Raw genomic sequence first — 11,948 nt, 5'->3', positions numbered from 1 at the left:
TTTGATACAAAAATTTTTTAATTCGGAAAAAATATGGAATTAATTTCAATAACAAATATATTTCTAATAAAAATGAAACTATTTCAATATTTTTTGAAAAACGATTTCCAATCTTATTTTTAATATTTTCAATCCTTTTTGCAAAAGTATTTCCAACTCAAAATTTTTCGAAAAAGTATTTCCAACTCTTATTTCAGAAAGTATTTAATTTTGTTTAGCAAAAATATGTCACTGATTACAAATTTGAAATGATATTGAAAAATTACTCTAAATCTAAAAGCTTGCAACATTTATAATACTTACAACTGCTTTTATTCATACACGAACTTAGAACAGAGAGAAATCCATTTCAAATCACCACAATAAATTTTTTTCCATAATAATATTTCTGTTTCACATTCATAGACAATACAAAAGCTTCAAACACTAGACCATACAATCGAATTTCTCATTAGCCCCTTTCAGAAAAATAAAGTGCCCGGTTGTATTTTCGACATTTCTAATTGAAACAATTATTCCAAGCAGAAGATAAGTAATATACTACCATCTCACGTTTCGGTCGAAGCAACAGCTCTGTTGAGCGATTAACTCAAGCTCGACATTCCCAAAAATGCTTTAGCATCTAATTTTTTTTAAAAACATGTAGCAATATGAACTGAGTGATACCATTCGTTGGAAGGAATTTCAGATATTCCACAAGTTCATAAAAAACGCTTAACGAAGAAATTTCTATAGATATTCGTCAAGCAATTCATAATATATATAAAACGCTGCACAACTTGCATCGGTATTCTTGGCTTGTCTTGTTCTTGTGGCAAACATTATTTGAAAATATTGCCGAGTTCATAGCCTTTGACTAAATAAACATCCGAATCTATTATCCTAGTGTGCAGGAAACGAGTCATCGTCATAGCGAGATTACAAAATCGCGGAAACAACTTGCAAGTCAGAAAAAAATATTGTTTTATAAATTTATCTAAGAAAGCGTGAAATTTTTTCACCGACTCAGAAAAAAAAACGATATTTTTTAAATAACCCCTTAAGCACTCATGAATAATTCTGCTACCTGAAAGAGCATACTCATCTAATTGTTAGTTTATAGACCTTTTTTCTGAACTTTTCTTTGTTTTTTTTTTTTGTCTCTAGTACCACGGATAACTAATTCTGGTTCCGATGCTGAAGTTTTATTCTTCAGTCAAGTTTTTCTAGCTTTAACTCGGCCTTAGTGACCGAGTCTCTTTCATTTGGAAAGTGGCAAGTAGTTCCATATTGTAAAGAAAGTTCTTTTTCTACATAAAATTTAGTTAAATAAGCAACTTTTTTCCCATCCTCGGACTCATAGCTGTCTTGACAACATGATTTGTGGTTCTGTCACTAGCCTAAAGCATTTTTCATGCACGAAAAATAACATTTTATTAAATAAACTCATACATATTAGAATATCAAGCCAAATAAAAAGCCCACTAACAATTTACACAACCAAGGCGACACTTGCTACAGACACAGCGATCCAAAAATAAACTAAAGTAGACAATCAGTCAGTCAATCAGTCAGGCATGAGAGTGTTCTGCACTCAAACAAAAAACAAGAGAAAAATTTTTGAAATGAAATTTCAGCTGAAATGTGACACTAATATTTACACTCTGCTCTCTATTTATGCTTCTTTCATTCGAACAAACGAAAAAACAACACAAACAAAAAAAATTCGGCAAACGTCAACAACAATGCAATCGAAATGACATGCATGTCATCCGTGCACAATGAAATGGCGATAAACTGACGCAAATTTGCACAACTGACAAATAACTGTGCACACATGTCAAATGTCAACAAATTGCCGCTCGTGTGCGCACCGACGCTGCGAAAATCCAAACGCACACACACACGCGAACTCTTCAAATGTCAAACAACTTCCGTCAACTGTCATAAATCAACGACAAAATAATTAACAATGTGCGCTAAAATGAACAACAACAACAACAACAACAAAAATTCATGCAACAGATACCAAAAACAACAACGCAACGAAGGTTTGCTGCCGAACGCCGACAATTTGACATTCTCGCCATCGCGCATCAAATGCCACCACCCGAAGTGCCCCAAGTATGGCAATCGCAAGCCGTCGAGTATACAGGATCAAATGATCACCGTCATGGTGCCGCTGAATTCCAACAATAATAATGTAAGCAACAGCAGCAACAACAACAATAATGGTGGCGGAGGCAGTGCTGCTGCTGTGGCTAATGGCACGCGCAGTCATGCAACAACAACAGCAACCAGCACAATATTAACGCCACCCACAGCAGCGACAGCAGCCACAACAGCGGCGACGGCGGCGTCTTCTACACTGGCGCTGCCAATGAGTGGCACAACGACAACGCTAATAAATGGCACTGCCAACACGGGTTTACCGCATAGCATCAATAATAACAATATAAGTGTGGTCGGCCAGCAACAACAACAGCAACAAGCACAGTCGTCGCAGCAACAGCAACAACATTCCTCTTCGGAGAATTCTGTGCAATCATTGGAGCATACAGCACGCAATTCCAACCTGAAGAAGTCTTCAAATCACTTGACACCGGATGTGGTCAAGCAACAAGCGCAGACGCTGGGGCAGGGTCAACAGCCGGCGGGACAGCAGAAAACGATTTTGCTGAAATTTCCTTCCAATGGTGATTCGGAGCAATTAATTGTGAGTTTTGTTTGATAGAAATAGTATAATTTAATATTTTTATTATAAAAGGCACGATGATTCAATTATTTATCGATTTTTAATTATCGATAAGTATAAATTCCTATGTTTAGATGCGTAAAAATGCGCATAATATTTATCAAAGCACGTACGTATTCAAAAATTTTATATTGTAAATATTTATCGATTAATATATTCGATGTATAGTCGATTTTTAGTTATGATAACTGTAAATTTCTGTATATTAAGGCAGGTAGAAATGCAAATACTATTTTAGTAAACTTTTAAAAATTAAAAATTATAACAAAAAATCGAAAAACTAAATTTATCAATTTTTTTGTTATCGATAACCGTAGATGTATAAGTTTAGGAAGAGCAAAAATGCAAATATTGTTTTGTAAGCCCCTCACACAATCAAAGTGAAGTTTTTCTGAGTATTTATCGATATATCAAAAATGTTAGTTATCAATAAGTGTAAGTTTCTATGCTTAGATTTTACTCGGCTGCTATGAGAACATAATACAGTAAAGCTTTTAGCAGTTCAAAGTTTATACATTCGGAGCACCTATCGCAGTAACAAAAAGCCGATAAACTAAATTAATCTATTTCTTTATCGATAACTGTAGATGTATAGGCTTAGGAAGAGTTAAGCCGCTCGGTTTCTATAAGAATACAAAACATTCTGAGTATGTATCGATACATAAAAGTTCAAATTTCTACGATTTATGGGAACAATATTTGAGAAAAATGATTAACTTTTGCTTTATATATATTTTTAAATTTATTGATTCAAAAAAATATTTTATAGTGGAAGAAACATGTATATCATAACAGTGATCGGTGTCTTTTCCGATAACTTTCTATCGATATTTTTGCGTTTGTTTTTGAAAAAGTGAGAAAATTTAACCCTTTTCTCTCTCTGTCACTTAAATTATGAAATTCTTAGGTCATGGTTTGAATCAACGTGCCTTTAAAATATTATTTTAATTCTAATTTTTTAAAAACCTTAAACAACACCAAAACATAACAAAACAAAACAAAAAAAGAAACAGCAGAACTCGAATTTGTGAATTCTACAAAGCTACACCTACCTTTAAATTTTGAAAAGCCCATTCAAAAATCGATTGTCAAGAAAACACAATATTTTACAAGAAAATTATAAAGGAAAAGGGTCTGAAACCACTCTTGACAGTTGCCTTTTTACCAAAAAAACAAAAACTGCTACAAACAACACACAGCCGGAAAAACTATACACAACTACCCGATTTTATGCCATTTCTTATATATTTTGGCGACTTCTAAATATTTTTCATAAACTACTTGTATCAATTACGTAACAATTTAGCTGCAGTTGGGAAACTTGGGCAAGGTATAGATATATTAAGTAGATTTTGGTATTTATAAATTTTACCGTTAAAAATTTTACGCAATATTTTACACATTTTGTACCACTGTAAATAGACAACCTGCTGCTTTTATATCTTTTAGTTGCTTTTTTATAATTTCAATATTTTTAAAAACACGTTGACATGTTTTACGCTTACACAAAGTCAGTCATATCAAGTCCCAACAGTTTTGAGAGCAAAATTTGTAAATAGTAAAAATTTCACGAAGAATAGTAAAATAAGTTTGACCCCGCTCTTTATCTGCCGTCCCCCACATGTACATTATAACCTTGAAATATAACTGTTTACTGTTGAAATTATACATAAATATTTAGTAGAAAGCTCGAAAGATTACATTTTTTATACCAATGCTATGGTACCTTGTGAATTATGCAAAATTTTTTCTTAAAGATTTAAAAATATAAAATGTAATTAATCCACATTTTCTTCTTACATATGTAACCAACCACCTCTTCAACATTTTTCCTCAACATTTTTTAATTTTTCATATTTTTCTTTACTTGTATTTTACTTTTTTTCTTTCGCTCCCACCTTCCCTCCGCAGAGCAATCCGTGCACCTCGGGCTTCCTCAGTCCACCCACATCGGCTAGCCGTCGTCCGTCGGTGATGTTCAACGAATATGTGCTGCTGCATACACCGCCTGCAATTAGCGAACCGTTAACTATACCAAGCACAACAACAACAAATGTGGCAGAGAAGAGCGGTACCGTGTGCTCGTCGGAGAAAATGACGCAGGCTGGTGATGGCAGCATATGGCAGGTGAGTCGTAAGCAATTGGAAGGTGGGAAATTCGCATTTCCAACTCTTCGCCATAATTCTATAACTGATTTTGTTTATTTTACGAGCATCTTCGCAAGCTTTCACCGTTAGAGCTTTTTTCAACTTAATTTGCAACGTTTTCCTCCTCTCATTAAATGCGTTAATATCGCAAACCTTGCGCGAATTTTCTTTATATATTGCATATTATTATATAGTTTGCTTGAAATTTTATATATTTGTCGATTTGCACGATATGTTCTTCTTCTCTCCTCTATTTTTGTTCAGTATAGTAAATATAATAATGTTTAATTTTTACAACAAAAATTAATACAAAAAATTGTACATTTAAAAATTGTTTTAATGCACTTTGTATGAATTTATGCTATTTTATATCATATGAGTTTAAAGCAAATCATTCTGTATCATATGATATCACATCACATGACACCACTTTAATTAAAATCAATTATTTTTCGTTTTTACGGCTATGTTTTCAATTTGATTCGCAACATGATTTTCATATGATGTCACATCAGAGTATCACCATCAAATCTTATATTTAAAACACATAATTATAATTTTAAAGACTAATTTAATTGCTTTTTATTTGATTCGACATCACATCCTGTCCGTCATTTATCTTTATATGACATCACATGTTAGAAAAATTTAATTAATTCCGCCTGATTAAGCATTATAATATATATGTATGTATATGTATCTTTTAAGACTCTTTAATGTCATTCCCATTTCCACTTTCACTCATAATGAAAACTGTAGCATCAGTTAGTAATATCACAAGTATCACATCACGTTGATATCACTCGAACAAAATCATAGCATATCACGTGATATCACATCTTATTATAAGACGTCATATCACGTCATTCTTTAATATATTTATGACATTTGTTTTACGCCATTTTCTTTTATTAACCATTTACTAAAAATTCTGTACATATCATATGATTTCATATCACATGATGTCACATCATACTATTGAACATCATATTACGTCAGTTCTTTTACTTTCCAACCCCAACCCATACTAATCAAAACACATCTCTTCATATGATATCAAATAAAATCACGTATTATCATTCATATCGCACCCATTGAAATCATATCACATACTCAGCTCTTTACTAGTAATATTCGAAATGTTTCCTCTTTACTTTTCATGACATCACATGTATTATAACGCATCATATGCTATAATTTTGCTTCATTTCAAATTACAGCACATGTCGCATCATAGCACATGTCAATTTCATTCCATGTAAATAGTTTCCATTCCAACTTTTTGCTATCCGTTTACATATTTTTGTGCTTAACACTCTTTACTTTATTTATATTTCGCTCTCAAAATTAATTGCACTCTCTTCATTGTCTTCCCATTATATCATTACCTGACTCTCTTTCACTCTTTATTCGCTCTCATAGGTTAATCTCCCCCAAACGATCAATAGCGGCGGCAGCACCATCGCCAATCCGTACGCCGATTGCTCCGAACTCGGTATACACGACGCGATGACATGTCAAGAGCTTTTAGCATTTTCTGTGGCCTTTTCAGCGGCCCTACCCACCGGCCAGAGTACGTTGGAATCGTTTTACACCTCATTGGCGCGCTGTGATCCACATACCGCTGAGGCGCTGAAAAACCAACACAACCGCCAGCAGTCACAATTAATAAAACAGCAACAACAACAGTCAAATTCAAAAGTGATAAGCGAACGCAAGCGTTTGGACAACAACAGCAGCGCAGGCAACAACACCGCCAACACAACAACCGGCAACTACATCGAAGACTACTCGTGTTGCTATGATTTATACCAGAATGCGCTGTCACCGCTGGGCGATAAGAAGCAGCACTCGAAGCCGATCAAAATTGTGATCAGCATTTATCGCTGTCTGATGCGCGTTTGCGGTGTGATGCGTCGCTACATAAAGTTGCTGGTGGAGCATAAGTACTTTCAGCAAGGCATACTGTTGGCCATTCTCATTAACACACTCTCCATGGGTATTGAGTACCATAAGCAGCCCGACTATTTGACCGCCATTGTGGAGAAGAGTAATATCGTTTTCTCGGCGATATTCGCTGTGGAGATGTTGCTTAAGGTGGTGGCGGAAGGTTCATTTCGTTATATAGCGAATGGTTTCAATGTGTTCGACGGCATTATTGTGATACTCAGGTGAGTAGCTAAGAGGTCTACATTTTAAAATTTACGTTCAATTGCTATGGAAGTGAATTGATGTTTGATGAGCTTCGTTTCACTACCTTTGTCCGAATCACCAGTTGAAATCAAGTTTTTTATTTGCAAATCTCGATCTATTAGACAGTAGGTCAATATGGGAAGTCAAAAGCCCTCAATCAAAGAAAATCGAATAAACTCTACAATGAAATCTGTATTCGTTCAGAAGGCTAGATTCAATACCACTTCGAAATAGCTTTATCTTTTCATATATCGATCTTTAATTTATCCTATATCATACCATTTTCCGTTTAAAATAAAGTCATTCCGCTTTCAAAGATTTACAATAAGGAAACTCAAGCCTATATTATAAACTAATCAGTGCTAATCACAAATTTATAAAAGAACTTTCTAAAGTAGAAGGCCAATTTCTACTGTGTGGCTGTCAAGAGAAACCCTAAGGCAAAGTTGGACGAGTGATAACCTTACTTAAACGTGAATAGCAAAGAGAATGCAAGCTTTTTTAGCTTTCAGCACCTCTGCAAGAGATTTCTACGAAGAAGTATTAATCTGATGAGATTTCAACAGATACTACTGAGCATATAATATATTTAAAATATTACTATTTTTTGCCCAAATAAAGAGTAGCTTATTTGAAAACGCCTCGGCCTAAGCAGACCGAAGTAATCGCGTCAGCTCAATCGACATATAAGACCTGTTTGCAAGATATTTATATAGAAAATGAATAACCTCCGCCATTTCCTACACTTCAGAAGCTACAACATATGTATACCTATATATGTAGCTTCAATTTGTCTTGCAGAGGCTAACTAAGTACATAAAAATTACTGTAAATATTTAAAGGTAGTCAGAAAAACCCATAAAAGCTAATTCAAATACGGTTTCATTTCCTTCGATGTTACTCTGGCGGCTAGAATCTTCATGTCATATTACTGGAGCATATTTATTATATTAGAGCTCAAAGACTTACTCGTATGTGACTCTTCTTGGTGCAAAAACGCATATTTTGGAGATCAATTTCAAAATTTTTGTTGCAACTTACAAGTCTTAATTGCTTCGATACTGTCTAGTCACCCATCACCTTCTAACATCTGAACCAAAACAATTTTAGGACAAAGTACACATGATACATTAAATAATAACATCCAAAAAGTAGCATAATACCGACAACAAAACAAGGTTTGAACCAAAATGGGAACCGAAATCTATTTGGGGCCGTAATACGCTATAAAAATAATATTTTAAGAACGGATGAAAGGAAAGAACTTCAAGAAAATTAAACAAATATTTTAAAATTTAGAAAACAAGATCTTTCTATGTTTTTACTAGACCAAAATGAATCCACGCTGAGTCCACAAAACTCCACATTGTTCAAAATAATAACTGTCACTCAAAAAGTCACCGACTTGTCAAACTGCGCTCATATGGTTAGCAGCCAAAGTTATTAGCATATCACTCATACGCCACGGCTGACCAACAAAATACGCCAACAAACGTCTAAATAATGTGAATACTCAGTGCAAACAAACATACACACACGCGCTGTTGCATCTAAGTCAGAAACATAGACAAACGTGCGCTCGCCACTTAAAATGTTACTCATACGCCATGTGCGGCCAACCTCATAACTTGCATGGCACAACTTTATGCAAACAATTTGTGCAAAGTTAATTTGAAATGTGAAAAATTCGTGCTATTTAAGAGCCAAACACACACACACAGTGACAACGCGACATTGTAGACGAAAGCAATTTGCACATATATATTTTTAGACCGCCACAAAACCACTGCTTGCTAACCATTAAATGTGGCATGCAAAAAGGAAAAGAAACAGCAATATTGTAGAAAAAATAACAACAAAAAGGCAAAGCTCGGCCACTTGATTGTCGTCGCCTGCGCCTCGAGCGGCCGGCTGCCACAAGCTCCGGCTCGGACTGCTGTGAATGCTGGCAGCGCGGCAATTTATTGCTGGCGACGTTAACATATTCTCAACTTGTTGACTGCAGCGACACAGCGCGCACTCACATATAGCTATAAAATGTGCATATGTATATGTGTATGCGGTGTAGCAGCATATACCGCCTCCACGTGCGGCGCCGCAGCAGCAATTTTCACATTCGGCAACGCTTCAATGCTTTCGTTTGCCATTTTCACATTCGCTTTTTTGGTATTCTTCTAGTTTTTGGTTGCTACTCAACGCCTGTTGCACACACACATATACATCGGCTGTTGCATACATTCGCACTGCCAACAACAAAGTAGAGGATCTAGCCAACATTTGACAGCTAGGCGCAAATTACTGTGTTGTTATGCCTTACCACCCACTCTAACCCTTCGAACCACAGCCGCCGCCTGCTTGTGTCGCTTCACGCCGCTGCAATCTAAATCTTCGGCAATCGTATGTCAACAGTGAAATTATCACTGCTCCAACACGCCAAAGTAGCAAGGATTTGCATGAGCGGCATTCATTGTGGTGTTTGGGGAAAAATCGTGCGCTTTTCCGCCAGTCAGCGCAGACACACACATACATACATATATAATATGGGAAAAATGTGTGCTGCGTGGCGCTAAGGCGTGAATTGCAAGCAAATACTCGTGTTACGTGAGCGCGCGCGAACGTATGTGTATGTGTCATGGCAATTTTACAAAATTTGCATAGTCATGAAATTTATTGCTTAGCATAGAAAGCGAAATCTATATATATTTTTCGACGGAAAACTCATTCACCAGCTTTGTAGTTGATTCATGCACAAGCTTTTTGAATGAAAAGTTGTATTTCAATTCATATGCCAAGTATGGGTGTCGGGAAAGAAACTCTCTATTTTTCGAATTAATAGACCCTCAGAGGTGACTTCGAGAATGACAAAATGTCAACAACCATACCCTTGATATATCATGACTTATATCCAAACCGTCTGCTCATATAGCGTTTAGACCCTGGAAAAAGAGTCTATAGAGCGGAATAGTGTTAGAATTGTATTGAAGAACTCTCAAAAATGTCTTATAAGTCTATAAAACTACTCTGAAAAATGTCCCGTCTCGAAAAGTAAAGAGTCAAATCTAGATTTATACCTAGTGATCCTCCAGAAATACCCCCAAAATGGTTCCCACCAAATTGAAAAGGAAATATTTTGTAGAATTAAAAATGTTTGGAAAAAGAAAAATTTTTGAAATAAGAAAAATTTCAAAACCCGGTCTCAAATTAGCTCCGAGTTAACATGTATACGAGATCAGACCGAAAACAGGGAATGCTGTTTCAATATTTTCCTATAAATAGAAAATAGTTGCTTAAAGGGCCTCAAGAAAGTGAAGTTGAGAGCTCAAAGCTTGGAGTTGAGAAAAGAGAAATATAGAGTTGAAAACTTGGAGTTCACCAACATATAATCTGATTAAAGAAAAGATAATGTTTTACCGAAAATTCTCCATTACTCGAACCTAAAATGCTTACAAGATCACGGAAAAATTAAAGTTTCGAAAGCGACTTTAGAAGTGCGGCTTCTTTTAGGGAGATTTGCAGCCATTCCGATAGCAGAGCAGCTGACAGTGATTTAAAGCTAGCTAAAGATGGAGACTAAAGATTTTGGAGGACGCAACTTGTCAAAGTTCCAATGAGAAAGATGCGTTGAAAACGTCTAGAAAATTTCTCCTCCACTGCGCAACTTTCATGGCTACAATGGCATTAGTCGCTTCAATAAATTTGCTGTCTTTAGGCGTGTTTTCGATATGCGACGATCTTTCAGATCTATACCTATACCTACGACTTTCTGGCAACTCAACAGAGAAACATACGTAGCAATTTAAAGTCGTCCAAAGAGCCTAGCGAATGATAATAATATGACATATTCTCCTTTTTGCAATCTCATCTTAAATTGAAAATAATGATGACTTAACCAGTTTTATCAATCTTTGATTTGGGCGCTATGACGAAATAAAAAGTTAAACTTTTCAAATATTACAGTTATTACATGCATACTAAAATTCACAACGTTGTCAATTTTCATAAGTTCATTATTGGAAATAAAGAGCTAAAAACATATAATTAAATTTTGAAATTCAAACATTGGAGCACAATAAAGGGCGCAAATATATCCAGTACATGAACAAAAAAAGTATTCTTATGCCAAAATTTTAATATGTTTTGGTAATATTGAAAAATTCTCTACTCCCTTTCAGCGTCATTGAGATTTTTCAACAATTCCACAGTGGCAATGGCAGTAGTGGTGGTGGCTCTGGCCTCTCCGTGCTGCGCACATTCCGCCTACTGCGCATACTCAAGCTGGTGCGTTTCATGCCCAATTTGCGGCGTCAATTATTTGTTATGCTGCGCACAATGGACAATGTAGCGGTATTCTTTTCACTGCTCGTACTCTTCATTTTCATATTCAGGTGAGTGTTTGTTAAAAGTTTGAATACCCACCCTCCTTAACCAAATTATGTTAGTGTTAGTAATAAAAGTATTGAAAAAATATTTAGTTACTAAAATATATAACAAATATAGACGCAAAAAATAATAATTGAAATAAAAATTAAAAAAAAAATATTTTAGACCTAAACAATTATGTTAGGCGGATTTAGTGCAAAGCAGATGAACGAAAATGATTTACAAAACAAATATATACAAATATGAGGTAACACCACTAACACATACGAAAATCAAATACGCACACTAACTCAGTCTATTAAAATCAATATAGAAACAAGACTTGAAATCACACAAAAAAAATTACAAAAATTTCATGGAAAAATTTCATGGAAAAATTATTTTTAAAAATTAGTTAAAACAGTTTTTGTTTAGTTTTACATTTATTATGAGTAAAAAAACATTAATAGCACTCGTGAAAATTTACGTTTCCGGCTAACAAATAACTTAGTCA

General features: G+C 35.0%; 1 protein-coding gene across 1 annotated transcript in view; it reads left to right on the top strand.

Annotated features, from left to right (window-relative positions):
* The window catches only part of LOC108973880 (voltage-dependent T-type calcium channel subunit alpha-1G-like), a gene marked incomplete at its 3' end in the record, with an annotated part of 170,942 nt that extends 159,482 nt beyond the window's left edge, over window positions 1-11,460 (top strand). The window contains exons 11-17 of the mRNA XM_018941385.1: window positions 2,005-2,255; window positions 2,307-2,590; window positions 2,630-2,695; window positions 4,041-4,064; window positions 4,646-4,861; window positions 6,305-7,053; window positions 11,248-11,460. Of these exons, the coding sequence (XP_018796930.1) occupies window positions 2,005-2,255; window positions 2,307-2,590; window positions 2,630-2,695; window positions 4,041-4,064; window positions 4,646-4,861; window positions 6,305-7,053; window positions 11,248-11,460 (1,803 nt within the window). The remainder of the gene's footprint in view (window positions 1-2,004; window positions 2,256-2,306; window positions 2,591-2,629; window positions 2,696-4,040; window positions 4,065-4,645; window positions 4,862-6,304; window positions 7,054-11,247) is intronic.
* Between the last annotated feature and the right edge of the window lie 488 nt (window positions 11,461-11,948).

Source organism: Bactrocera latifrons, unplaced genomic scaffold (assembly GCF_001853355.1).
Source record: "Bactrocera latifrons isolate USDA-ARS-PBARC rearing strain unplaced genomic scaffold, ASM185335v1 scaffold_51, whole genome shotgun sequence".
NCBI classification, from domain to species: Eukaryota; Metazoa; Arthropoda; class Insecta; order Diptera; family Tephritidae; genus Bactrocera; species Bactrocera latifrons.
This window is presented reverse-complemented; position numbering and strand designations above follow the sequence as displayed.